At 32.8% G+C, this 27993-nt stretch overlaps 3 protein-coding genes across 4 annotated transcripts in view; 1 reads left to right on the top strand and 2 right to left on the bottom strand.

Annotated features, from left to right (window-relative positions):
- mim (missing-in-metastasis) overlaps nucleotides 1–27993 on the top strand; it is a 142466-nt gene that overhangs the window by 79421 nt on the left and 35052 nt on the right. The window lies entirely within an intron of this gene.
- Nucleotides 39–10893, bottom strand: LOC149898745 (phenoloxidase-activating enzyme-like). 2 transcript variants are annotated; one of them, XM_090115065.1, is made up of 9 exons: nucleotides 10766–10893; nucleotides 7079–7162; nucleotides 4928–5088; nucleotides 4487–4650; nucleotides 4021–4178; nucleotides 2526–2694; nucleotides 1780–1985; nucleotides 1174–1328; nucleotides 39–696 (listed from the first exon to the last, which is right to left on the bottom strand). In XM_090115065.1, the coding sequence occupies exons 1-9, from the start codon at nucleotides 10824–10826 to the stop codon at nucleotides 445–447; spliced, it is 1410 nt and encodes a 469-aa protein (XP_089971191.1). In that variant the 5' UTR covers nucleotides 10827–10893; the 3' UTR covers nucleotides 39–444. The 2 variants fall into 2 exon arrangements, with proteins under 2 accessions (XP_089971191.1, XP_089971192.1); XM_090115066.1 differs by lacking the exon at nucleotides 7079–7162.
- On the bottom strand, nucleotides 15393–27065 carry LOC149898744 (phenoloxidase-activating enzyme-like). The gene is made up of 8 exons (XM_090115014.1): nucleotides 26990–27065; nucleotides 22059–22207; nucleotides 21417–21568; nucleotides 20921–21267; nucleotides 20631–20784; nucleotides 20053–20261; nucleotides 18545–18699; nucleotides 15393–15874 (listed from the first exon to the last, which is right to left on the bottom strand). Exons 1-8 carry the CDS (start codon nucleotides 27039–27041, stop codon nucleotides 15620–15622), a joined length of 1473 nt encoding a protein of 490 aa, XP_089971140.1. The 5' UTR covers nucleotides 27042–27065; the 3' UTR covers nucleotides 15393–15619.

Here is a 27993-nt window from a genome sequence, read left to right as displayed (position 1 = left end):
AAATAAAATGAAACATGCGAGAGAAACCGCCGCGCTGGCAATAAATATATTTTTTCAAGTTTCAATATCCCATTTTGGGGTATAGGATAATGATATTATTATAATTATAAAACGTTCAGCGACGTTTTATTAAAAAAATCTCTGTACTTCTGTATGACCAACGCACTATTATACTTTTAATATTTTTAAATATTTTATATCTTATATCTAATCTCACATACACGCAAACACTTAATTAATTACACAGAATTAATTTACTGAATACAAAGACAACAACGTTTTTGTGTCAAATGTCTTTATAAAATAAGATCCTTTTACAACTCTCACATCAAATTAAACAACGTTATTTTAAACCAATTTTAACTTAGGTATTAATTAACAGCGATGACGTCACAACGTAGCAACGTAGCAATCCTAATCTCAGTTGAATTCCCTAGAACAGTATCACGGCTTCATCTGACTGCGAATCCATGGTAAGTAATCATATACTTTAGTATAAACCCCCGGGATGTGTTCCATGCCACAAGGCGTAGGACCAAAACTGACGACGCCCACAGCTTCCCAGAGTCGACCGTTCTCGTTCATGAGAGGCCCTCCGGAGTCGCCCTTGCAAGAGTCCTTGCCTTTCTCGCCGCCAGCGCAGAGCTGACCGCCCCATAAGGGTACTTCGCGCTGTTTGTAGTACGGCTCGCATTGCTGCAAAGAAAGGGTTTTGTTGAGAATTTGGTCATTTTTAGTGACGATCAGGGGTAAATAGAAGGTGTAGGATTACGTAAAGGTAACGTAGAGTAATATATCAATTATCAACATAGATATGTGGAAATGCTTTGTCGTATTTTATGGATTTTTATTGGGCAGTGGAAGTGGAAACGTTAGGAGTAAAAACTAAAGGAATTTTATGGAATTACTTGAAGATTGATTGCTGTGTACAAAATCAGTTGGATTATTAGTAATGTATGTTTATGAACATTGGCACGACTTATAACTCATAGCTTACGGTAGCAAGTAGCTTCAGTTCTTATTAGCTTGTAAATATACATTCTTACTTCTTTTATAAAAAACCATGTAAAGTTCTTCCCCACATTTGTATCTATGCATTAACTAAAATACAAAATATGAAACATTATTTCCACTAGATAGCATTATAATTATAATGCCTAAAGATTCACTCACCGCTTTAGTAGCCAAGGGCAGGTCCACATGCAGCTTTATGTTGCTGAAGCTCTGCGTGTCGCTGACAGCTCCCCAGCCGGCCACTTCGAGCATTAGTTTGGGTGGAGGGTTGACGGTTATGTCCATTGTTGGCAGACAGATTGGGCGGATGAAGTCTGTTGATTTAAAGGTTAGGACTTAACAATTATTCTGGTTTTGTGAAATAGTAATGTAGGCAGTGATCATGGCACGTATAATAATGTAGCAGAACTGCATCGGTTCAGGTTTAATACAGCTTATACCATCGCCACCATATCAAGTTGTGACAGCTAAAGTAGCAAAGGAGATTTTCGATTTTTAAACGTTATATTGGAAACTTATATTTACAACAAATGAAGATCCTTGTAGTACTTACATCATATTATGTAACGAATTGTTATGAATTCATTTAATACTTGGAGTAGAAAGTTTTGCCGCAATAGAAAGAAACTGCTTATTTATCCTTTTAGAAAAACATAGTAGATAGGCAATACATTCACTGGCGATAGATAAGCCGATTGTTTTCCAAAATATTTTTTTTTCCAAAGTAACCTTATCTAAATTATAACATTCCCATCTAAAAGTTACCAGTATACGGCGCCATAGTCTTCAATCGTATCAAGGCAATATCGTTCCTCCGCAGCTTCGCATTAGGGTCGTAATCCCTATGCGGGATGGTAGCCTCTATGGGTATGCTGATGTCTCCATCGTCGCAGTCTGTACCACCCCCTTCCACTTCAGTGCAATCTGGTCCTGAGTGGGAGACGTCGTACTCGCCGAGACGCACGTTGATCCTGGAAATAGTGGGATTAACATCTGAGTGAAAAATGTATGAAGGAATTGTTCCAATTTTCTTAAACTCTCGGTTTTTATATGGTAGATTTGGCTTGTGAGAATGTTTGGAATTGCAATCTTGTACGTGTCGTCTGTCGAGTCAATGCTGTTTCAGATGTAATTTGATAAAGACGTTAAAATGGTAGCAAATAAGACAAAATTAGAAATGACTATAATTCTTGAACGACATTTTTATTGGAATTTATCAAGTTTATATTGTTTATATATGCTATTGACTTAATGTAAGTATACCCATAGACACCTTATTTAAATAATTCAATAATGAATATTGAAACACTTGTGAAGATGACGACATCATTGTCGAAGAACGACGACGACGAACGAAGAAAGTAGATAATCTCTAAATCTAAATTATAATCGTATACGGACTTTCACTTTTAAGCGTAATAAGTATCATTAAAAGTTCCTTATATGTATTCTAAAAGTCACTTCAAGCTACTGCTATTATAACTATATTTCAAATCTAGAAAAGCACTTACGGTGTACCAATAGTGAGTACGGGTCCAGCCACGCAGTGTCCAGCTGTGAGGACATACCGGCCACTGATGAGGGCGCCTCCACAGAGCAGTTTGATCCTATTGTCCCTGATGCCACGGTACTCGATGAGCGTCAGCCAAGGGTATTGGTCTATAGCGGTTACGTTGCCACCTGGAATGATAAATACGTAATTCATGTGGAGTAATATTAAGGTGGCTTGATTCTAATATTTTTAAAGTCATGCTGCCTGATTAGGGCCTGTTCAGGCTATTGGTCGATGGCTGTTTAGTGTTTTGTATCCTCATAAATAGAAAAAAAAATACAATGAAGTACACTTTATTGATACAGTATAAATAACAACAAAGAAGAAGATACTTAACATATTAAACAGGTGGCCTATCGCTTAGCGATCATTGCTACCTTTGGATTAGGATAAAATTGTTTAGATTGATAGAGATATGATAGGAAGTAGACAATGCAATGTAAGAGAAGTAGTTAAAACGGAAACTGAAGAAAACACGTTGCAATTAGACACAGAGGAAATTTTATACATAGGTATAACGTAAATATTTAATGGACATTTGGGTGGCCAATCATAAAAGCAGTAAGGTATTTGATCAACCAAGATTATAAACAAGTTCATAAATTCAATAAAATCTCACAACTTTCCAGAGAACAAATAACACGATATAAAATCAATAGTAGAACTTAACGTTGTATCGATAACGTCAGTAAAATATATATAAGCGGTGAAGTGAATCGTGTTCAGAACCATTAATTATGCTGTTCTTTTGTTCTTCGAGTGTGGAGAAATTTAATTGTGTACATAGAGATAAAAGAGATATCGTGGGTTTATTTCATTGCACATTTTAGTTGATTCGCGTCATATATACGTCGATAATTATTGATGTTATTGAATTACTGACGTTATCAAGTATTTCTGTTGCCTTCACGAGGTTGTGAATTGAAGTTAGGTAATTATTGGCTTCCTATATTGTCCAACTATCTATATGTAAATCTTGAATAAGGTCGGTTCAATTGTTTGACGTTGATTCGTTACAGAATGTTTAACAATAGTGAAAAGCCGCATATTCTGTTATAGAAATTATAAGATTAAATTCTTAATTGTTTTACTAATTATTCTGAATGTTCTTACAATGATGGTCACTGATTGGTGTAATGTCTCTATGTTTATAATTTAAAATTTTGAACACGCTTTTATAAATTTCACCTGTATGTTTGTATGTTCTTGAATCTAAATTTTAGACTCGACTTTAACCCAATTTAAACGGGCAGATTTAATTTTGTACTCTTTTTAAAGATTGATGTAACAATACAATAATTCTTGTACAATAATTCCATGAATTATTGTATTGTCACATTATACTTATCATTTATTATCACTATGAACTTAGTTTTTATGATGTAAAAACACGCTTTTACACTTGACTTCCAGCTGTACATCTATCTTAATTTTAAAACCAATATAGTACGTACCAAATATCCTATTACCCCCTCCGCTATCCAGACCGCAGCATTCCGTGCGAGGGTCTGGCGGTGCAGCCGTGGGGGTACAGAATCTGGTGGCACTGGGGGCTGGTGGTACGACGTCATCAGGGCCACAGCAAACACTGTATTGGTCTGGGCTCTCGCATCTGTGAAGATAATGTTCATGTTACAAAAAATCCCACTCAAATATGGTACAAAGCGAAACTCTGCCAACGTGTATTTGGGCAGAGTTTTCTAATAAGGTATTGGCATTTGCATATAATTGCATTTGTCTGATAGTAGATGATTTTAAAACTCACAATTTGTGAATTTTGTAGTGCAGAAGAAAAGTACATACAATACTATGTACTTGATTAGTTTTATTAATGTCTTCAAAGTACAAACTAGTAAAAAAACGACACCTTGTAGTACAAAGAGCTTATTAAATGTTCCATAAACTTTGTTTCACGCTCACCTAGAAATTTGAACATATGTTAAGCTCTCTTTCGATACTGGCGGCGTGAGCAGTTTCTTCAGCTGCGGACACGAATACAGGCCGAGGCACGTGCCGTTCTTGCCGTCATAGCTGAAGCATCTCCGGTCTGGCACTGCGGGCGGCTCGTCTTGCGGACAGCACACCTGGAATGTTGGAATTTGTGTTTTAGTTGGATAAAGCGACTAGCTTGATGTTGCTGGTTTACTCGCGTGGTACCCGGATAGATTGTATGATAAATTAAGCATATATCATTCAATTCAATACAAATTCGGACCATGATCTATCTCTGTAGATACATTGATAGAGATCGGATAATATACTTTAATTGGTAAATATTAGGGCAAAACAATGCACATAAGCGGCAATATCTTTATTTTTTGGCTGAGTACAAATATCAAAAAGGTATAAGATAACACATACTTCAGGCACATTACTGTTGTAAGTGCAAACGGATTCTCTCAACAGCTTGGTTTCCTCTGGTGTACGTTTATTGGCTTTCTTCACGATGGCCAGTAGTGGTGCGCAGTTGATAATCGACTGGCATTGGCCCTTGCCGCCGCTGGGCGTGGTGCAAGACGATTCTGGAATATATGTTGGGAATGTTAGATAATGATATACATTTTTTAAGTGTTACGTGCGTTCTGTTGGCTATCCGCCGCAGAGAATGGACGGAAAAGTAAGAAGCATAGGGTAGCTTCAGTCCGCGAAAATTACATATTTATATGTATAGTTACTAGATTTCTGCCGTGGCTGCACAAAAATTATACAAAAACTATAACTTATATAATGTATAAGACAAATATTATTATATTAAAACAAACACAGCTTAGAATTAATATAAAGAAAATAGGCACTAAATGGTTTAAGTTTCTGGTGATTTTTTGTTTTTTACTGATGAAAATATTATGTAGATAATATAAAAAGTGATTGATTTTAACAATGCCGTAAAAGTACATGTTCCTTGCAAATAAAATACATATAACGTGAGTAATACAAGCCAAACACCGTATTCAGTTTTCCTTGACAAACAAATGGTGCAATTCTTAGTTATATTTGTACAGTTAAAAGATGTGTGTATAGTGTTCTCAATTGCCCGTGATGTGATGTGCGTTTGTTTCTTAAATAACAGGAATCGTATATTGGACTATAGGATTATTCTTGGATGCAAATATGCTGTTTTATTTACGAATTTACGCACTCAAATTATAAAAATTAGCTCTAGTAGAACTTGTAGAGGAAAATATTGTATTGTTTGAATGTGCGTTAGAAAAGTTTTGATTATTATATTCTTAAATCGTCGGATGGTGTCGACAATTTTACGACAATTTTTGCGTAATAAACTGCCGTCATAGATTTTAATTTGAAGTAAGTTGAATGTATTTTACTGGATTGGAAAATTATGTAAGAAATATCATCGATGCGTTTAACTTATTCTAAAGCATGAGTGGAATATAATATTTATAATCACGTTGTTAATGTTTGTCCCAGTCGTCATAATACTTTAAATTTTTATTTAATTCTACGTAGGAGGTACGCAGTTACCTCACGTACTTACTATAATAACATCCTATTAATGTTTTTGCATGGGGTACCCTGTATGCCAAACTTTTTACAATTCGTTTTTGTAAGATTTTAAACACAGTTCGTTGAAATCAAAGTTATATTGAAGGTCTTGGTCAGAGCTGTTTTGGAAAACTGGATTTGATTCGTACTAAGTGATGTAGATTATTATTTGCCAATTAACATAACGTGAATCTTGGAAATGGTTATGATGACTGATGAATTCGATTCACACGAATTTATCGAGTCAATTTATTTTCTACTAGTCCTATAATCTCACAGATTTAATTGTATGTGAAATGAAATTTAAATTGAAAGGAATGGTATTCTTCTTCTGTATGCCGCGTCTATGTGTGTGCGTGTGCTTTGTAATAAAATCCATTTTCATCATTTAAATGATCGTATTTAGATAAGCAGTAGGTATTTCATACCCTATGCATAAGCTTGCTCCCAATATTACGTTCTTATTTCTATATTAATAAGCTTTTCCCTTAGTTCTATGAACTCTAATACTCCAATATTCTAATTTAACTATTGATTTTAAAATGGCTAATTTATTTTTTAAGGAAATTCTTAAGTATATTTGACCGCCTCCTAGAGAACAGTGGTTGACGCGTGAGCGTAGAACCGAGGGGTCCTGGGTTCGATTCCCGGTGGAGACGAAAAAAAAAAAGTCTCGGTCTGGCAGGACACAGAAGGCTGATCACCTACTTGTCCCTAAAGAAAAATCGATCAGTGAAACAGATGTATGAATAATGCATCTGCCCCCTACCCCCACTAGTTACGGGGACACGGGACTTAACTTAAGTATATAAATTTTAGAAGCTTTTCCCTTAGTTCAACAAGCTCTAAAGAATACTCCACCTACGAAAAGTGCAGTTTTAATTTGTGTAAACTCCACCCATAGGCAATGCGTTTCCATTTGTTTTAAAGCATAAATAGTGAATTAACCACATTCAAAATAATCCCATTTCAGTGCATTTTAGTGATTTCGTAATAAATTAATTATACCTCTTAATATATAATTCTCGTGTTCACGAAGTTTCAAGAGGGCATAACTCTTGGCGATCGTTTTCCATTCTTGATTATTGCAGGCTGTTTTAAAATATATTATAGGTATTGTTAAATTATATTTTGTTTGTATTGTCAAGTAAATTAAATTAACCTTATATTAACTACTGGATATTTACTTCGTGTTTAAATTGATTTCCGTTTTAAAATTCTAGCGATGAGACCTAACTGGAATAAGATCCTTTTATATATTTAATATTTAAATAAAATATAAACTATTCTACTAATTAATGGTATGAAAATAAAAATAGATATTTTTATAAAACCTTCTTATTGCGATAGGAACTTCTTTAAATATATATCGTGGTTAGTGTAATAGGTATTATAAATTATTAGTTGTTTGAGATTTAATAAATTAAATTGATTGATTTTCTAATTTGTAAAATAATTAAGCATTCGCCTATTAATTAGTTAACGTCACCCAATTATACATTTCCTTCAGTATATAAAGAACTAGTGGTCCGCCCCGGCTTCGCCCGTGGCACATATTTCGCAATAAAAGGTAGCCTATGTCCTTTCTCGGGTATCAAAATATCTCCACACCAAATTTCATGAAAATTGGTTCAGTAGTTTAGGCGTGATTGAGTAACAGACAGACAGACAGAGTTACTTTCGCATTTATAATATTAGTATGGATTAAATATATTACTAAAGTAATTAATTGCAAGATAAAATGTCAATTTATTAATACATCTGACATTGAATTCTTCTCTTTGATATGATATTCTTTGTTATTTATGCTGAGGTTTACAACTTCTGAATACTTACGTTTAACCACAGGTTTAACTTATCTGTCAGATAAAATGACAAGTCCTACTAATATTATAAATGCGAAAGTTTGTGAGGGTGGATGTAAATGCTACTGAACCGATTACAATGAAATTTAGGACACATATAGAGGGTAACTTGAATTAACACATAGGATAGGTTTTATCCCAGAAATCCCACGGGAACGGGAACTATACGGGTTTTTCTTTGAAAACGCAGACGAAGCGCGGGCGGAAAGCTAATATTGTATAAAAATATGAAATATGAAATAAGCTATCGAGGACTTTGCTAATCATGAGGGGAAAATTAACTCCTATCCTTAACATTAATTAAATTTTATCCTCAAGATAATTTAATTTATTCAAAATTTGCATTTTATTAATTATTTGATGTAATTATGTATATGGTTAGTGTTTAAATTAGGTTGTGGTTAGCAGAAATGTATCCTAATTAGGTTTTACATGTATTGCTGATAACAATGTTAAATTGTGAAAAGGTCATCGCAAAGAAATCAAAATCCATTCGTGAGTTCTGTTCTGTGTTGCATCGGACCCGTTGTTTTTGAGATTAGCGTTTTCAAACAAACAAACTGTTCAGCTTTGTAATATTAATACTATACAGATATACATATATATATTTCTTTAGCGTCGTGTTTAGCCTGCGTATCAAATGATTGCTAGCGTGAATTCCTAGCAGGAAAAATGGGTGGTTTTTATTGATAAACGACTGAGTAACATCCCGGCAAATTTAATGGTGTTAATCTCTACGCTAATTGTTATATGAAAATGGTTTTTATTTATTTAATTATGAACTTATACATATATAGACTAAAAATTTCAATGTAAGCTTGTACTTGTAATTTATTTCAGTATGCTGCCAGTTAACCATTTTTAACAACACATTTAATGTTTTAAATAAATGGTTCATGATATTCAAATATTCAAAAGAAATAAAGCTTATATTAATTTAGTTTATAATAGATAAAAATTAAGATCATCTTCAACTGCTGTGTCATCTTTTGATGGCTATTTAGGTATAACATTTGATTCGAATTTATCGACTCTCATGAATTAGGTGCTGTCCTCCTCAAAAAAAATGAGTTACGAATAATATACACAGTTAAATACATAAATGTTAACTGGGTTTTTGTTCGTAACAAAAAAGCTCTGAATGAGTTCAATTTTTTACGCATGAAATAGCCAGCCTAAAAATAGTATCTGTCTATTTGACATGGTATTCTAAAGAATGTTTTTGACTATTTTTCCTTGTTTCTCAACCATAGAAAATGTCACAGATAAGCGAAGGTAGGTACAGTTAGTATTGTTTTTTGATGTGTTTGTGTCTATACTGATCTAATGTACCTAGATTTTGGACGATTTATTTGTTAAAAGCTTACTTCTGGTTTTAATTATGTTACATCATATTAATTTTTAATTGTGTTCAGGGAAATTAGAAGCGGTCTTCTCAATCATATTTGTGTACCTAATGAGGGAATTGATTTTGAATTAATTTTCTAGGTAGACATGATTTACCACCATAGACCACATCACCGCTTTCCATCAGGTGGGACTGAGGTCAACAGTCTACCTATCTCAATAAAAAAAAATGTTTATATGATAAAAACAATTTTTATATAATACGTATCACGTCATGTCAATATCATTTATACCTCTCACCTTGTAATAATATTTTTATAGTTACACATATCGTGGATTTTCATATATTTTGGGTTAACAATTTCTTGTGTTTTCTATATTGACTGACCATTCCTTATAACTTATAAGCGTTTTGAAAAGCATGACAATATGTGTTTCGAATATCGCATTTTATAAATTAAATTGATTAATCTAATCAAATGAATTCTAAAAATAGCACGTAGTTTTTTAATCTTAATATAGTCTGGAACAAAAACAAAATGATTTACTACAGGCATTCACAGTTTATTTGTCGTATTAAATGAGTAAAAACTGTGACGACTTATTAATGAGAAGGTAAGTACTTGATTAAGTTTTTAATGAATTTATGAAGTGTTCGAGTCTAAGTGAATATGGTAGTTTTAGATTTGGAGATTTTTAAATACTTGCATAGACATTTTTGTTCTAGGGATTTTGTATTTCGAAATAAGTAGGTTTGTACCTACTCTAAGTTGTAGGAAATGTCTGGCTTATTATTTAGATATGATTTAATCTTAAATTGTTGCTAAAAAGTTATCTCCTCTACATTTTTAAAATTGCATATTGATGTTTAAAACAATATCCATTCAATTAAGTAATTTGTTTCATATTATTTTTTAAATTATATGCACTGATATAAAAGTAATTAAACGTATACGGCTATTAACTAATTGATTTTGGTAGCATTCAAGATTTAAGACGCAATGACATCATTTGTTATGTCAATCTTTTGATATTTATTTATTTATATATTCTTATATATTCTTTATATATTCTTTCTATTTAGGAAGATGATTTGATGGTTTTATTTTAACAGTTCCAGTTTTTACTCTTTGGTATTAACATACCAATAGATCGATATTTGATTGAAATAACACAGATATTATTGTATCAAATACCTTATCAGGACTTACTAGTTAGTATTCAAGATATTATTATGAAATATTAAAACACATATAAAACAGTGAATCTTTCTCAACGTTCTCTTGGAATATAACGAAACCAAGCACTTAATTACTAATTATAATAATATATATCCTCGCGAACACAGCAATTAAGAACACACACAAGAAATTTAGATAATATTGATTGTAATAACGCGATGTTTTCCTTAATGTTGTTAAACAATAAAAAAAAGAACAACTAACACTCCGACTCGATTACGTAAGCAGGATATGAAACTTACGTCCTTGCACCAAGCAGATATAGGTTGCAACTATCGCAGATATTATATATAGCGGCGGCATTTTCGGATTTTTTTGTAATTAATTTAACTAGAGCGCGCGCGGCACGTCCGTCCTGGTGGGATGCGCGGAACATACTGAGTATATTGTATAGCTATAGTAGTGATACGGAGTGATTTGGAACTATCACAGAAGAATGGCGATGGGGAATCCTCATGAACCGGTTTTCAAGTTTAATGAACGATGCGTTCAATGTTTTGCCTTTGCGAGTGATTTGAAGTTTTTGCTGCGCGGAATCTAGTGTGTAGTTTGAATATATCGCGATAAATTCTTCCTTTTTTTTCATTCAAATTGGTGGGAGTAATTTCTAATTGTTTTGTAGGATTATTCGCTTTAATTAACTTCATATAAGGATCGGGGCCAATACAATTATTTCATGAATTTGAGTGTTTTTTTTTTACTTTATTAATTGTTAGATATGTTTGTCAATGATTATTGTTGTAATTATAATGTAATAGAATGTAGATTTTGAATTGTAAATAAAATGAAATGTTTGTTTGTAATATGTCTTTTGCTCTTCTCAAATGGATGTGGTAGATGTACCTAACAATTATACATATATAGACTGGTGTTGATTGTTTTGTTTTTTTTTGCCTGGCAATCTGAAGTGGTTTTATAATAGTGTAGTAACTAGTAAGTACCTATGTCTGTGTGTATGTATGGGTGATTGGTTTTGTTATTGAAATGACTGATGATATAATTCAGTATTTTGATGACCAAGAAATGTAGTACTCAGACTATAATCTATTGTGTCTGGGACCGATCGGGCCGCTTGGGGCTCAATGGGTTAAGTGAATTTTAGTGTAGTTCTACTACTACAACTGTCTACATACTAACGCATGTTTCTGACAGGGTTGATCTGGTTACAAGATAAATTTATAAGATAGGATATTGAAGGATTTATGTACTTATACCTTATATAAAAATGAATCGCAAAATGTGTTGGTAAGCGCATAACTCGAGAACGGCTGAACCGATTTCGATAATTCTTTTTTTATTATATTCCTTGAAGTACGAGGATGGTTCTTATGTAGAGAAAACGTAAACATGTACCACGGGCGAAGCCGGGGCGGACCGCTAGTACCTTATAGGATTAATAAAATAATTTTCTCCCTCGGAAAATTCTAAAGTCAGAACCTGTATTCTGTTAAGAATAGAACCCAGGACCCCAAGCTCATTTGTTAACTATTGTATCAAAGAGTAGGTAGTAGTTTTTTTTTTTTTTATAAAATACATTTATCTATTTTCAAATAGTACGAATAGTGGAGCGCCGTAAGGTTTATACCTCGGAATCCAGGGCCAGTCAATGAATCTTAATATAAACCTTGAAAATATGTTTTTAATAGTATATAGAAAAATGTTAAAAAAAATTTTTTTCGCGCTCTCAATTTTTTAAAAATTATTATAAACAATTATTAATTTTTTGGAGTTTTCATTGATTTATATTAGTCAAAAGTCATATGTAAGGCATAAAAATGGTCAAACCTCGGAACCCAGGGCCAGTCAATGAATCTGTATATCAAGTATGAGACTGCATTATTAAAACCTCAAATAAAAAAGTTAAAAAAAAAATTGACCGATCTCGATTTACAACAATTTTTAACAACAATTTACTGAAAAATGAGAGGCGGAATGGGGAAAAAGTGTTTATAGTGAAAAATTTTATTTTATTTGTAATAAATTATATGTGCAGAGTAACTTCAATGTTAATTTATTAGATTATCGTAAAAAATAAGTTACAAAAAAATTATCATTAACTATACACATTGTTACATCATTGTACATTATTGTCGTCGTCGTCGATCTCGTTGATATAGATTGTAGGTGAAGGATTAGTGCAGCTGTCACCATTGCATTCTAAGCAAGCTGCAGTGCAGTTTAATCCACTTTTCCTGCACCCACAAGATGCTCCACATCCTGTTTTGCATGAGCAAAAAATAATTTTTAATAAAGATTCTGGAGCTGGTCGTTGCGTCATTGTTTGCGGTGTCAATATTCCGCATTCATATTTCCAGCCCCATTCTTCTGGTAATATTTCTCTTCCAAGCCATGTTTGAACTTGCAAAAATACTCTTTTAAAGTGTTCAAATGCGCTATCTGCAGTGAGTGGTAATGACGGCAGTTTAACGCAGGTATTTTTAGCAGTTGCTTTCAAAAAAGAGTTATATCTTAAGATCTTTTATTTTCTGGGGGTCACCGTATAGCGCATTTGAACACTTTAAAAGAGTATTTTTTGCAAGTTCAAACATGGCTTGGAAGAGAAATATTACCAGAAGAATGGGGCTGGAAATATGAATGCGGAATATTGACACCGCAAACAATGACGCAACGACCAGCTCCAGAATCTTTATTAAAAATTATTTTTTGCTCATGCAAAACAGGATGTGGAGCATCTTGTGGGTGCAGGAAAAGTGGATTAAACTGCACTGCAGCTTGCTTAGAATGCAATGGTGACAGCTGCACTAATCCTTCACCTACAATCTATATCAACGAGATCGACGACGACGACAATAATGTACAATGATAGTTATTATTGCACTACCCATTTATGTATTTTGGTATTTATTCCTCTATTGTACCAAAGGTTGTCTGGAAGAAATCGCTCTAAGCGATAAGACCGCCAATTGTACTTAGTGTAAGTTATATTTAAGTGTTTGTATTTCTTGTTTTGTTATCTTTAAGTGCAATAAAGTATTTATAAATAAATAAATAAATGATGTAACAATGTGTATCTATATAGATAATTTTTTTTTGTAACTTATTTTTTACGATAATCTAATAAATTAACATTGAAGTTACTCTGCACATATAATTTATTACAAATAAAATAAAATTTTTCACTATAAACACTTTTTCCCCCTTCCGCCTCTCATTTTTCAGTAAATTGTTGTTAAAATTGTTGTAAATCGAGATCGGTCAATTTTTCTTTTTTAACTTTTTTATTTGAGGTTTTAATAATGCAGTCTCATACTTGATATACAGATTCATTGACTGGCCCTGGGTTCCGAGGTTTGACCATTTTTATGCCTTACGGCACTCTACTAGAACTATGGTATAAAACTTGGAATGTTTTGTATTTCATCTTGATTTGAAGATGGCTTCAAGCGCCGTCTCGTTTATAAGCGTTAATTGTTTTATTATTCTTGTATTGTATGATTCAAACGGGTTTTTTAAACGTTGAAAAAACAATGGAATTATGGGAGCAGTTTTTGTTCGTGTATGCTATTAAAATATTAAGATGAATACTGTCTGTTAGTGGCGCGTTTTCACTTAGTGACTTGTAAGTAATGTAATTAAATATTTATTGGGTATGCTTTACCCGACTACCTACGCCCGAATGCCATGTCATTATCAAAAGCAAAAAATGAAAACAATAAGCGTAGGTATGTCACTCCAAAATATTGTAGATATTTTTTAGTGGTTGAATTTATAAAATAAAACTTAGTTGATGAATAGTTTTACTTTTATACAGACAATAACTTAAATTTATCTCTATACCACACATTGAATAGATAATAAACATATAATTACATATAATTTTTTATAAAACATACAATCGATACAATTTATTAAGTAAGAATAAAATGGGCTATAAGTGAAAACGCACTTTTACAAGTAACATTGTCAACAATTAGTTTTAATTGTTCTTTAATGACGAGGAAATATTATCCCTATATTAAAGTCACGTGTTCAATGAAACTGCTAAACACGATTTAATTACAATTTTTAAGAGATTAACGGTTAACCTTTGATCTGTGACATGTGACTGACCCCTTGGTGCAGTGGTTAAAATTTTTAAATGTGAGCGTTAGGAGGTTTGGGTTCGATTCCGGTGAGGAAAAATAATAAATGTATCGGTAAAAGGTGTAGGTAAAGAAAACAATATGTACAATTATTAATTATATTTTTTTAATCTCGATGCTTTTTAATTAATAACACGAAATTGTAAAATCTTAACAATATTTTAATGATTAGCGTTTGTGGTATAGGTAATAATCACATAATAATAATCGGAAATATTAAAATTAATTAAAGATTGATATTGTCTGCGACATATCCATTTACCGATTAAATTATAAATTTATAAGCACAAAAACTATTATTTTATTTTTATAAAAATTACAAAACAATTTACGCAAAACTTCTAATCTGTAAATTACAAAACCAAAAAAAAAATACAATAGTTTTACTTACATTTTTGATAAACAAAATCATTTTATACAAAATGTATATCAACTAGACATATATATACAATTGTAAAGGCGGATTATATACATTAAAAACATAATATTTATAAATAATCACAACACGTAATTAATTTTAATAACTACAAGAACATTAAATAAAAATACTTAAATTAATTGTCATTGATTTAAATCTCTTCATGTTCTTATTAATCATAATATAGTTCCTATGAATACTTAAAAAATACTTTATAAAATAAAATATCTAAATATAATACAATGAGTATTTTGGTTATAATTAAAAACTATACAATATTTATCTTCATGTGTATAAAAATACTGTTCGAAAATAAATACTGAAGTATGTAAGAACCATTTCGTTAAGTATTCCGATATATGTATTTCTTAAATAATTTAATATTTAAACATTTGTATTTATAAAACAAAATAAAAAATGACACCTAATGAAAATTTTCACAAAAATATTAGGTTTTCATCAAATGCTGAATCCATACGCTTTTTCGTGGTTAACATATTTTTGCTATACCTATATTTTCTTTTTTACTAATAATAAATAAATATTCAATTTATTCTATTGTATTCTAACCTATATCACGGTTTAACCTCACTCCTTATCCAATCAATATACGCATACACCTTAGTATAAACACTGGGTCGACCCTGGTTCCCGCACTGTTTGATCCCGAAGCTCGTTATACCCACCACTTCGAAGGTCTTCTCATCAGCTCGCATGAGAGGCCCTCCGGAGTCTCCCTTACAAGAGTCTTTGCCCAGTTCGCCGCCGGCGCATATCTGTTTATCCCAGATGATCGGCTTGCTACGGATTGAGTAGAGCTTTGTACAGACCTGGAAGGAGGAAATTACTACTATTACTAACGCATTTTGGCATTTCATTAAATCCAATGGTTTGCTCATGGTAAATATTTGTTGGAAGAAACTGTTTAAAATTATCTTCAATTATTATGATGTACGTATAATCGTATTTAATTACCAGACGCGTGTTGTTTCTTTCAACAATCAGTTGTTGCTCAATTGAGTCGTAAAAACTAACAATAATCATATAGGTAGTTTGCTATTAACAAATTAGTTTTATTTCCGAATCGGTGGTAAATATTAAAAATATGTAATGACGATTCGAAAATGCTTCTAAAAGAAGTCTATTTGAATAAATAAATGTTTGAGTTTGAAGCACTTTCAAATTATACAACTATAATAAGATATTTTAATCGAAGGCTGATATAATGGCTAAATACAACTCTCCTCACTTGCAATATATTTATGGGAAGAGGGCTCATGTTCTGCATTGCCTTAAAAGTGTTTATATTTGGTGTTCATTAATATAAATTACAAACAGAAGCGGACCCATTGCACTCCTTGTAGGACTCCGGAGCGTACATATACGTTCTATTGGATTTATAATATAATTTAATTTTTATTACAAATTTCTTTTAATTTTAATATAAATTATTACTCTTAGGGCCTCGTTCACCATCTCCAAGTAAAGCGTTGATTAGTTACTTCTTGATTAACGTTAATCAGCAAGTAAAGGTTACGAGTATCTTTTGTCAATTTCACAAACGAAAAATAAGCTCCGAGTAACAACTTACTGGTTAAATGAGTAACGGAACAAATCGTACGTCACATTCGTTCAATATTACGTCAATGTCACTCGTCAAACGTCATTGCACTATTGCAGCTGTCATATATGCATTGTTAATTTGTTAATTGTTGTGGATTGTCTGTAGGGTTGGAAATACGCATGTGATTTTAATTTGTTAAATTATTATATTAAGTACTTACCTATTTAATTATTATGGATAAAGTTAAAAGAGATAGAAGTGCAAACTTTTCTTTGAGGGATGCGAGGGATTAATATGATTTGATAGGTTATCTATAAGTAAAATCACTTCAATAATTAAAAAATACCACTCACCTCTGCGATGTAGGCATTATTTTATGTTTTATAAAGTTATGCACTTGGTTAACTGCATATTTCGATAGACGAAATCTAGCAAAAAAATCAGTTTCATCGAGGTCCGTAAAATAATCAACACGGATTTTAAATACACGAATCCTTGCTATTCGTTGTGTCGAATAATATTGACTGATTATCAATTAAATCAAATAAATCCATTTTTATTCGTTTATTTAAAAAAAATCGTTGGTGATATGCAAGAAATGACAACAGACAATACTTAACCGTCGAGTAAAACACGCTAATTGGCAGAAGACGTGGCAAGTAAGTTACCAGAGGCGGCTCGTGACAAAATTTTATGGGTGATCACTTGAAATAAAACACTGAAAATACATGGTGTAAAGCAGTACATTTATCAAAAAAATTACTTATAAAGGAAATACATACGTCTTTCTTTTTGGTGTGCAAAAATATCTATAACTTAAAGCGACATGACATTCGTAAATATCTGTTGTTGCTTCATCACAACCACACAACCACGGTGTTTTCACATGTTGTTCAGATTTAAACACACGCGTATATGTTTTCGTTTTTGTCGTACATTTTTGCGTAAAATCAAGTTCAGGCCGTGGCGGTCCCTTAGCTTTACATTCAAGCCGAATTTGTAACGTTTTATCACACTTTTTAATGAACGCCACATTATAATTATTGTTCATTTTAACACTCACAAGTAATACTGATAACTACAGGCTATTTCAACACGTATTTTATAATTTTAATTAGAAAATTGCATGAATCGCGCGCGTGCATCGATGATTGAAGTTGACTCGAGAGTCGAGTGTTTGTTTATATTATAGACGTGGCAACTGGCAACGTCGCAATCGCTGTCCTGCCGGGCGGTGAAAACGAACCGGCAACGTTTGCGGGTGCGGCGCACCGAATTTTGCTACTTTTCCATAGAAAATCTTTTGTTTCACGCGCAGGGCTCTGGCAAAACCCTCTCTTTCACTCCTATTGGATTTCGTATTAGGAAATGTACTAAATCTTTTTTCATTGGAGCGCAATCGTGAGCGCACCGCTTCGCGCGTTACATAATACAGACTTAGGTATTATACAGGTGTATGGGATGATGGAATGATGGATATATTCATGGGTATTAACAGTAGTTTTAAAGATTACGATTGATTTTAAATAGTAATAATTAATGTTAATAATTAAATTAAGGAGTATGATTTTATTATAATTATTTATGGGAGTTCACTGCACCAGCGCTCCTTAGGGCGAGCCGCCTCTGTAAGTTACGGGTCAGTTAATCTTATGATTAGTGCTACTCGGACGTCGTGAAACTCGCACTTGAAGTTACGGGTCACTTTAACTGGCGATTAGCCTACTCGACACTTTACTTGAGGGTGGTGAAACAGGCCCTTATTCTCTTAAGTAATTTTCAATTCATTCATTCTCTTTCTGTGTCGGCATAGATGGGTAAATTACTTAAATTCCTATATCGACCAGAATAGATAAGAAATATTAATTGTCGTTTATGAATTTACTATGTAAATGTTAAACTTGTCAGAACATAACAGAAAATGTATATTACTCACATTCGGATCCGTATACGGCAAGTCAACGTGGAACTTCACATCGCTGGTCGAGACGGTTTCACTGACAGCTCCCCAGCCGGCCGCATACAGGTACAATTCGCGGGGAGTCGGGGTGAGGAAGTCAGTGATCGGCAGGCAGACCGGTCGGATGAAGTCTGGAAATTTATTTTATTAATTTGCTAGTAGTGTACTGAGGTTTTATTCGCATTGCTCCGCTTCTGTTGGTCTTAGCGTGATGATATTATAGAGGTATAGCCTACTAGCTTTGCCCTTTTCAAACAATCAAACAACTCTTCAGCTTTATAATATTAGTAAGAATAGATCCCACCAAAAACATTTTCATGTAAAATGTTGCCAAGACGAGCCCATATGATTCGCACTGTCAAAAAGTTATCAGATCTCATGTAGCTTCTAACACTACACGCCCTAACTCTACAAGGCCTAACTTCACAAACTCTACACCTTAGTCAAAATATGTGGCTTGGCCATTTCGCTACATTCACATCGGCGTAAGGTGAAAAATTAATTCACTGTTCATTACTTTTGTGTTATACAATAGTTCTTGTAGTAACGAACGGCCAAGCCACATATTTTGACTAAGGTGTAGAGTATGTGAAGTTAGGCCTTGTAGAGTTAGGGCGTGTAGTGTTAGAAGCTTGGCTCTACATGAGATCTGATAACTTTTTGACAGTGCGAATCATATGGGCTCGTCTTGGCAACATTTTACATGAAAATGTTTTTGGTGGGATTTCATTTCTTTTTGTAGGTTGTTTGTAACAATTTTTTTTAACAAGGAGTACCTATACATATATATATCTAGGGGAACCAAGTTTTAGATTATTAGATTAGACCTCTAGCGTCATCAAAATTTAATTTAAAATTACAGGTCTCATACAAACTCCCATCCCCTAGTTTAAGGGGTTGGGGGATGAAAGTTACAAGTTTTATAATTTTTTTGTTGTTTATGTGCTAATACTAGCTTACATACACAATTTCAGCTTTCTAGGACATTAGGAAATACCTTAAGAATTTTGATGATCATCAGTGAGTCAGTGACGAAATTAGCGTTTTTTAGATATAAATAAAATCTGAAGTATAAAAGCTAATGTAATTAAAACTTAATACGTTCAATAAGTCCGCTATTGACAATATATCCCGAAAATTTTGTTGATCTAGCATAATCCAAACCCAAGTTATGAGGGTTCAAAAAAACGTCGAAGCGCTTCGAGAAAAGGTAGGTAGTGCCCGTGCGCCTCGCTTGGCTCGTCTTGGCGGGGGCACTACCGTGCCCCCAGATATACATAGATATGTTGACACGACCTTTTCATAATATTCAAGTAAAATTTGAAGTAAATTCATGCAATACTTATTAAACTTAACCAGTTCATACATACAGAGAAACAGATAAAAATTCTATTAACTATATTTTCGGCTTATATAATAATATGATTTCTTATTTCTTCTTAGTAAACTATAATAATCATCCTCATATAAATCTTATAACTCACCAGTATAAACTACAGATTGCCGAAGTCGAATCAATGCGATATCATTGGCTTCCATAACCGTCTTCTCTCTCTTGTAATCTGGATGCAGGATAATGTGCTCTATTCTTATAGTAACAGGGTCGAGATTGCAATCAACACCATCACCGTCAACTTCTACACAGTCGCGGCCAGGGTTCGTAACGTTGTAGTCGCCGAGACGAACTGATACTCTGAAATCATTAGTTATTCGTTAAACAGATTATTTTGTTATATGCCATTGTACTAAATTTAAATGTTAGAAAACTGAAAAGTTTGTTTAAGCAGCTAATCTTAAGAAAAAGGAAGATTACGTAGATTAAGTATTCAGACAATTGTTTTGTATGTCCCTACTTATTTATGCAATTACAAACAATCATAGCATTACGTTGAAGCTGGGTTGCAATATGATTCATGTACTAACATAATTTTGCATTTCAATTTCTAGTCATCAAAATTTTCCTTACATCACAGTTTCCTATTTTTTATTTGTGCCATCAAATATATTATATCTAAAAATTGTGTTGATTGTCTAGTCTATTAGAGAAATATTCAGTACATACGCATCTCTCTTCTTCAAATCGTGACGCACGAGGCAGTGGGCAGCCGTGAGTACATAGCGTCTACTGATAAGCGATCCGCCACACATTAGGGCTTTGTTAGCGTATTCTATAAGGGCCAGCCATGGGTACTGATCGATGGCTGTCTCATTGCCACCTGAAAGTAAAAGCTAATTATAAGCAATACGGTGTGGTCCGTGTTATTAAATTATATCTATATGTCGATCGTTAGCAATATGTCTACTTTCTAATATGAATGACAAAGACTAATACTTAATTATAATTATACTCACCAAAGATTCTATTACCACCAGCGCTGTCAATTCCACAGCATCCGCTACTAGGGTCAGGTATACCCTCATCTTTGCAGCGTTTGTCAAATTTATTCGTACCGCCAACACTAAGCGGTACTGGTAGTACATTATCTACATCAGGAATAGAAGTATCGTCTATTGTAATAGGATTTGGTGTTACAAAAACGTCTGGTGCCGTCACAGCAGTAACGATACTCGTTTGGAATATCGGCGCATCTGTAGTGTCGGTTAATGGTGTTAGGATTTTCTCCTCGTCGTCGCCAGCGCGTACTGGTAATCTAGAAGGTTCCTGGCAGCAAACGCTCAATTCGAAAGGTCCTTTACATCTGTGAAGATAAGGTGTTATTGTACTAATTCTTTGTACATAGTATTTAAGACGCAGACGTTTTATTTCTGTCGAGTTTAGGTTTATAAATTATTTTATTTTGATCGATGAAATACCACTTAAGTGATAATACATGTTTGTCATACTCACTTTGATCTACTGACGAAATCTAGACTATCTTTGGAAACGGGCGGTTTGAGTAACTCCACGATATTTGGACAAGCTTCCTTGGCAACGCATATTCCTGGCATTCCGAGGGGCGTGAAACATTGAGATTTTGGGCTTGTGGGTGGACAACATACCTGTTGAAAGTAAAAGGATTATTATAATTTTAATGGTTATGTGTTTTGATTGTGGCTGGCTGCTTTGCTGTTTTATGTTCAGTATGCTAAATGCATAATATAGAAGATTGTTCTAATGGTTTTGTTCTATGGTAATTTGCTAATTTCTTAGATATATCGATGTATTATAGAAGTTAACTTTAATATTTTTTCAACATGTGCAGTTTCACCATTGGTTTTGTATTTGTTAATTGATACAGGTCAAAGTTTAAGGTCAGTCGTTGCAAAACTATTGCAGATTTTTTCAAATCAAATCAGCATAACATTTAAATACTACTATGTCGTATCGTTCTTGACTCAACGGTCGTGATTATTTGTAGTCTTCTTGGATATATTTGACTCAGAGTTTACGATATTCTGCCATCTCTCGCTGTTTTTACGTTTTGTTTACATTCAGCGACATTCTTTCGTTTCGTCGTAGCCAAGTTTAGATTAGTCAAAGATTTCTTACCGTAGGCACGTCGCCTTCGAAGCCACAGTGCCAGTTCTTCAACGACTCCCGTTCCTCCGCCGTCCCTCTGATAAGCGGCTTCAGCTTTTCGCACTGGTGGAGAGAGACGCAGTGGCTCGGTAGACCGGATGGTGTTATGCAATCTGCATCTGTAACATTAGCATTGTTAGTATGGATTCTATTGGAAGAATTTGTGATATTGGTATTCTAGGAGGTTCTATCCTGTAGGTGCTTTATTTACACAGATGATTTTTTTTTGTATGAGATGTTAAGATGTGCTGGTTGGGTAATGGGTAGACCGGATGGTGTTATGCAATCTGCATCTATTGATGTGCATCTGCATGTATTGATAGTATTATTTAATAGTATTTGTAATTTGTTTTATATAGAAAATCTTTACTTTTAATGCTTTTCTATTTGGTCATAATATCAGAGGCAGTACTAAAAGCATTGTAAGTATCGTTTTGTATAAATTTTGTGATATTTTATTTGACCGTCTTTATACTATGTGGAGAGACGCAACGGTCTTTGCCAAACGTGCTAAGGCATATTATAACGACATAGACGTTTTTTCCCACGGTATCGAATACGTGAGAAACAGGAAAATTGTATTATATTATTTTTAAACTACTTGTATACTAGTAGTATAGTTAATATATTTCTATTATTGTTTACTTATAGACTACAAGCCCATGTTGAAAAAGTTATGGGTCATTTGAACCACCAGGTGACCTATCTAGAAGATATAAAATATCTAGAATAATATTCAGCACTATGCCGTCACTTTTTTGGCTTAGTGCTGAATCTTATTATTTTATGCTCTTATATCGTTCTAGATAGGTCACCTGGTGGTTCAAATGACCCATAACTTTTTCAACATGGGCCTGCAGTCTATTAGAGAATTTATAAAATAGGATACCAATTAGTTCAAAATTAAAACGTATGACACATTTCAAAATTTAGTCATCATTAGAGGAAAAAACTGACCCAATAAACTCTTTTTTACCTCGTTTTTCGATTTTATTTCTAATTCTAAAATTAGAATTACCAAAAAAATTGAATAACAAAAATTTTAAAATGGGCGATTTTTATGATTATTTGGAATCTATGTGGATTAATATTATGCGGCAGCAAGTAGAATACTAGCTAGTGCTTTCAAATTTAAATGATACATTGAGTGAATTATAATTTCTAACATTTATATTTATCATATCATATCAAAACATTATGTTAACGTTTCGAAAATGTCAGTCACTTGTTTGTATATTATAAATGAATGCATTATTCAAATTGTTTTGTTTTTTTGTTTTATATTAATCTTATCTTAGATTGTCTCTTTTTAGGTTCAAGTATTAGTCACGGGTTTTACGCTGTAGGTACCTCTTAAAATGTCAGCTTTAATTTAGATATGCATAAATGCTCTATTAGTATAAAAAATATATTACTTACAGACAGACAGTTTGGATTATCGGAATACGTTGTATTGTTTACTTTATGATAAAATGAATAATAAAAGTAGTTTTAAAAAAATCGGTAATGTAGTTTTGTAGCTTATTTGGTACGTACAAACAAACAAAAGAAAATTCATGTATCAATAAGTAAAATATTTTGTCATACTCTACGGTTATACATATTGATAAATTGATCAGTTACTAAGGAAATAATTGTAATATATTGCCTTATATAATAATCTTATATATAAAAATGAATCGCAAAATGTGTTGGTAAGCGCATAACTCGAGAACGGCTGAACCGATTTCGATAATTCTTTTTTTATTATATTCCTTGAAGTACGAGGATGGTTTTTATGTAGAGAAAACGTAAACATGTACCACGGGCGAAGCCGGGGCGGACCGCTAGTCTTATTTAAAAAAATGAATCGCAAAATGTGTTGGTAAGCGCATAACTCGAGAACGGCTGAACCGATTTCGATAATTCTTTTTTTATTATATTCCTTGAAGTACGAGGATGGTTTTTATGTAGGAAAACGTAAATATGTACCACGGGCGAAGCCGGGGCGGAACGCTAGTATTAGTATAGATATATACAAGTGTGTTAGATAAAATTAATTTACATCCATAGGCAACAAAAATTATGCTTGTTGCTGCCTTCAGCATAATCACTACATAATAATTAATAAACAACAAAGTCGCTGTCTCTGCCTCCCAGTGTACGAAAGAAGAAAGAAAGAAAGAAAGAAAATACGTTTATTCGGCAATCAGTAAGACACAATCATCACAAAACATTAATAAAAGCAAAACAAAAACATACAAAAAAGAAATGGAAAACAATAATAAAATAAAACAAAAAATATATCAATGTAATATGAAAGTGCCCCCGTATCGCCAAAAAGGACCAAGTTCAGCATGTGCCAGGCAGCACGCTGCCAACGGCACTGCTACGCTTAAATCTTTAAAACTATGCAATGGATTTTGATGCGGTTTTTTGTAATAGATAGAGTGATTCAAGAGGAAGGTTTTATTATATAATTTATTACGTTTTAGACAAAGCGGGCGAAGCCGCGGGCGGAAAGCTAGTTATAGATAATATTCATTTAATTATTTGGAAGTGCGGTCTGAAACCAAATAAGGATACCATGCCAGTTTATAATAACATTAAAATTGATAAAACGTATTAAGTATTACTAATTTGTAAAATATTGATAAGTTCATTATAAATTAATCTTCGTCACATTCGAGGATATTTAAATACTTTCCGGTATGAATCATATTTTGTAATAAATATGATATATTTTTGAGTATAACGGATAAGTAATGCACCAGCAGACGGTATTTTATCCTGTTGCCCCTTTTTATCTCCATAGGAACTTACCAGGATCCCTTCTAGAGTTGATTTTTTTTTGCTGTGGTTTGTGAAAACGTTACTGACATACATACAAACTTTTTTATTTACAGTATTAGTGTCAATTATTTTTTACAGAAGTTTACTTGAAAATTATTAGTATGAAATTTGTATTCAAGGTGTATTTTTCTTTTAAAATAAGATCCCAGAGCCGTAAGATACAACTTATTTTCTAAAGCATATAAGTTTCGGTTCACAGTAGTCTACTTTTTAATATCTGCAAAGCCAAAGCCAAAACTTTTATCAGACGCTTTAAAGCTCAAATAAATGAACTTAATTTATTTTTAAATGTCTGATTTTTTGATATGTTATTAAGCTAACTATTGCAATGTTATATTTAATCAGTCAGACAAATTGCAATGACCAAATATCCCCTAAACACAAAAATTACTCAACCATGAGTATGAGCGATAGTTATCTTGATAACATATAAAAAAATCAGACATTTAAAAATAAATTAAATTCATTTATTTGAGCTTTAAAGCGTCTGATAAAAGTTTTGGCTCAGGTGGCGCAGCTGCAGGTGTCACTGGTAGAGCTCCACAAACATTCAGATATTAAAAAGTACACTAGAGACTACTGTGAACCGAAACTTATATGCTTTAGAAAATAAGTTGTGTCTTACGGCTCTGGGATCTTGGATCATTTGCAATGGTCTTAGGAAATCACCATATACGTGTATAGATGCGTTGTTACGATAAAGTCGATTCTAGCCTTTTCTTGTTGTTAATTAGTATCGTATTAATAAATAATTAATTAAATAAGACTATTTACGATTGTTCGTTTTGATACGGTTAGTCGTGTTAGTCTTAAAGTGCATATATAGTATGTACATCAAACGAACATAGAGCTAGAGTAAGAGCATTATTTCGTGATCTTTTAGTGTAAACGAAAACTCGTATTCAGTGTTGTTCAGTATTAGAACATTGCATAGAATATTTTCGATTTTCTATATATCTGTGGTTATGTTGAAAATACTAAGAAATCTGTGGCTTTGATAGTAATAGCTGGTGGTTCCCCTTTAGACTTTGGGTGAATCATAAACGACTTTACCATTGGAAAGGTAATCTTGAGATTCAATTAATAATTAATCCTTAATAATAATTGCGATATATCAATGAACAGGAGCAAGAGGAAGATTTGCATTTAATGATACAACGAGACAACTGTAACATTACCAGTGTAACGGTGCATTTACATCCAACGAACATACAGCTAGAACTAGAGCAAGAGCATTCTTTCGCGTACACGAAAACTTTTACGAAACTTATTCAGTATTATTCAGTATAAGAACATGACAAAGAATCTTTTCGAACGCACTAAAGAACAACGAAATAATGCGCTACGCCTGTTTACACTAAAATAATTAGACATAGTGAGGTTAGAAAGAGCATTCGCTCGTTTGATCTAAGTGTGATCGGAGGCGATTAATTGACATCAGGTAGACTTTTCTTACTCTATCATAAAAAAATAAGTTATGAAAAATATCCTATTTATTACTTGGTCCATTCAATACACGGGGAAATACAATTCATGCTTGTTCATGCTAGTCGTATTTGCAAATTGTACCGCGATATAAACAAAATAGATTGACGTAAGAACCGGTTTTGAATTATGATAGTTATCTTTGTATGTGTTGATTTTATGATGCCTTGGGGTTTTACAAAACAATATTTGTAGTTTTTCTAGTTGTATCTAGTCTTGATATGTCTAATTTATAGGTTAGTTTAATGTTAGTATCGTAGTTTGCATTGAAAATAAAAAAGCTTATAGGTTATGAATGAGTGTCGAGTAGATTACCAAAGATTGTCAATTAACTTTTAATATGAGGTTTTATTACAATTTTTTAAGTTTATAATTCGTTCTGTATTAGGTCGTTTTCGATTGAGGCAGATATATTAGAAGGCACTGATATAAAACACAAAAACAAACCACATGTTTACTGTTTTTGTTTCCGTAATATTGACTTGAAAAGGATCTTTATTCAAGTCAATACGGGAACTTAAATATAGGTAGTTTTTATTATAGAAATATTTATATATTCTTATAAGAAAAAACACATTACTCACCGAATTCTCCGTTTGCAAAGTAAACGAATAATAACAAAATGAGAGGCACCATCTTGACGTTCGCACGCGTCGGTAACAAAAGTGCAACTGAGCGAAGAGCTTTAGACACGCTTCAAGTTTTGTACAACAATCCTTATAGTCGGGGAGCTGGTTGCGTTTTCCGTTTTGTCATTTTATTTTTAAGGAGAAATAAATTTAAGTGCTTAAAGCTCTATTTTAACATGTAATATTGATAATACGTGTATTTGGGATAGTAGGTACTAGGCATCTGAGCCTCTTATTTTCGTAAAGTTAAGTCATATAACGTGTTGTCATATAATTTAAACGTATAACAACAAGTACCTACATCAAAAACGATATCATGAAGATTTTACTTTTTAATGTTTTAAAAAAATAAAAAAATATTTACTATTAATTTTGATTTTGATACAATTTTCACTGCTGCACTATTTAGCAGTTACAAGCTATTTTTTTGTATCCTGGTTAAACACGATCGAAGCTGCGGTAAGCGACTAGTTTATTATTAGAATCAAAATACTATGTACTTAATGAAGTAATCGTATCTCAAACTATGGTTCCCTTTACTTATCTAATGCATTATTTATACTATTACGTACAGTAGAAGGATGTCAAGCGTTTATAGTGATTAAAACCGCAGTAATAATACGTAATAATGTAATTATTCGTGATATTAAATATTAATATACGATTTTTTATTTTACGAATTATTATATGTATACTAGCTGTCCCGGAAAACGTTTTTCTGCCTTACATTTCCTTATGGATATGGAAAAGATGTTGACCGATTCTCTGACCTGCCCGATATGTACACAAAATCTCATGAGAATCGGTCAAGCCGTGTCGGAAGAGTTAAACTACAAACGTACACGAGTTTTTAAATTAGATTTATATAAATACATATATGAAATTGATTCGCCTTCAACTGCGAAAAGCTTCCTATCACAAAATTTGCTAAGATTTTTGTTTCTTATTGTCAGAAGAAA

This window comes from Colias eurytheme, chromosome 22 (genome assembly GCF_061535395.1).
Source record: "Colias eurytheme isolate Ceu_HAF_F1 chromosome 22, ilColEury1 Martin Lab GWU primary, whole genome shotgun sequence".
In the NCBI taxonomy this organism is placed as follows: domain Eukaryota; kingdom Metazoa; phylum Arthropoda; class Insecta; order Lepidoptera; family Pieridae; genus Colias; species Colias eurytheme.
Note: the sequence above shows the minus strand (reverse complement) of the source record. Positions and strands in the feature narration are given on the sequence as shown.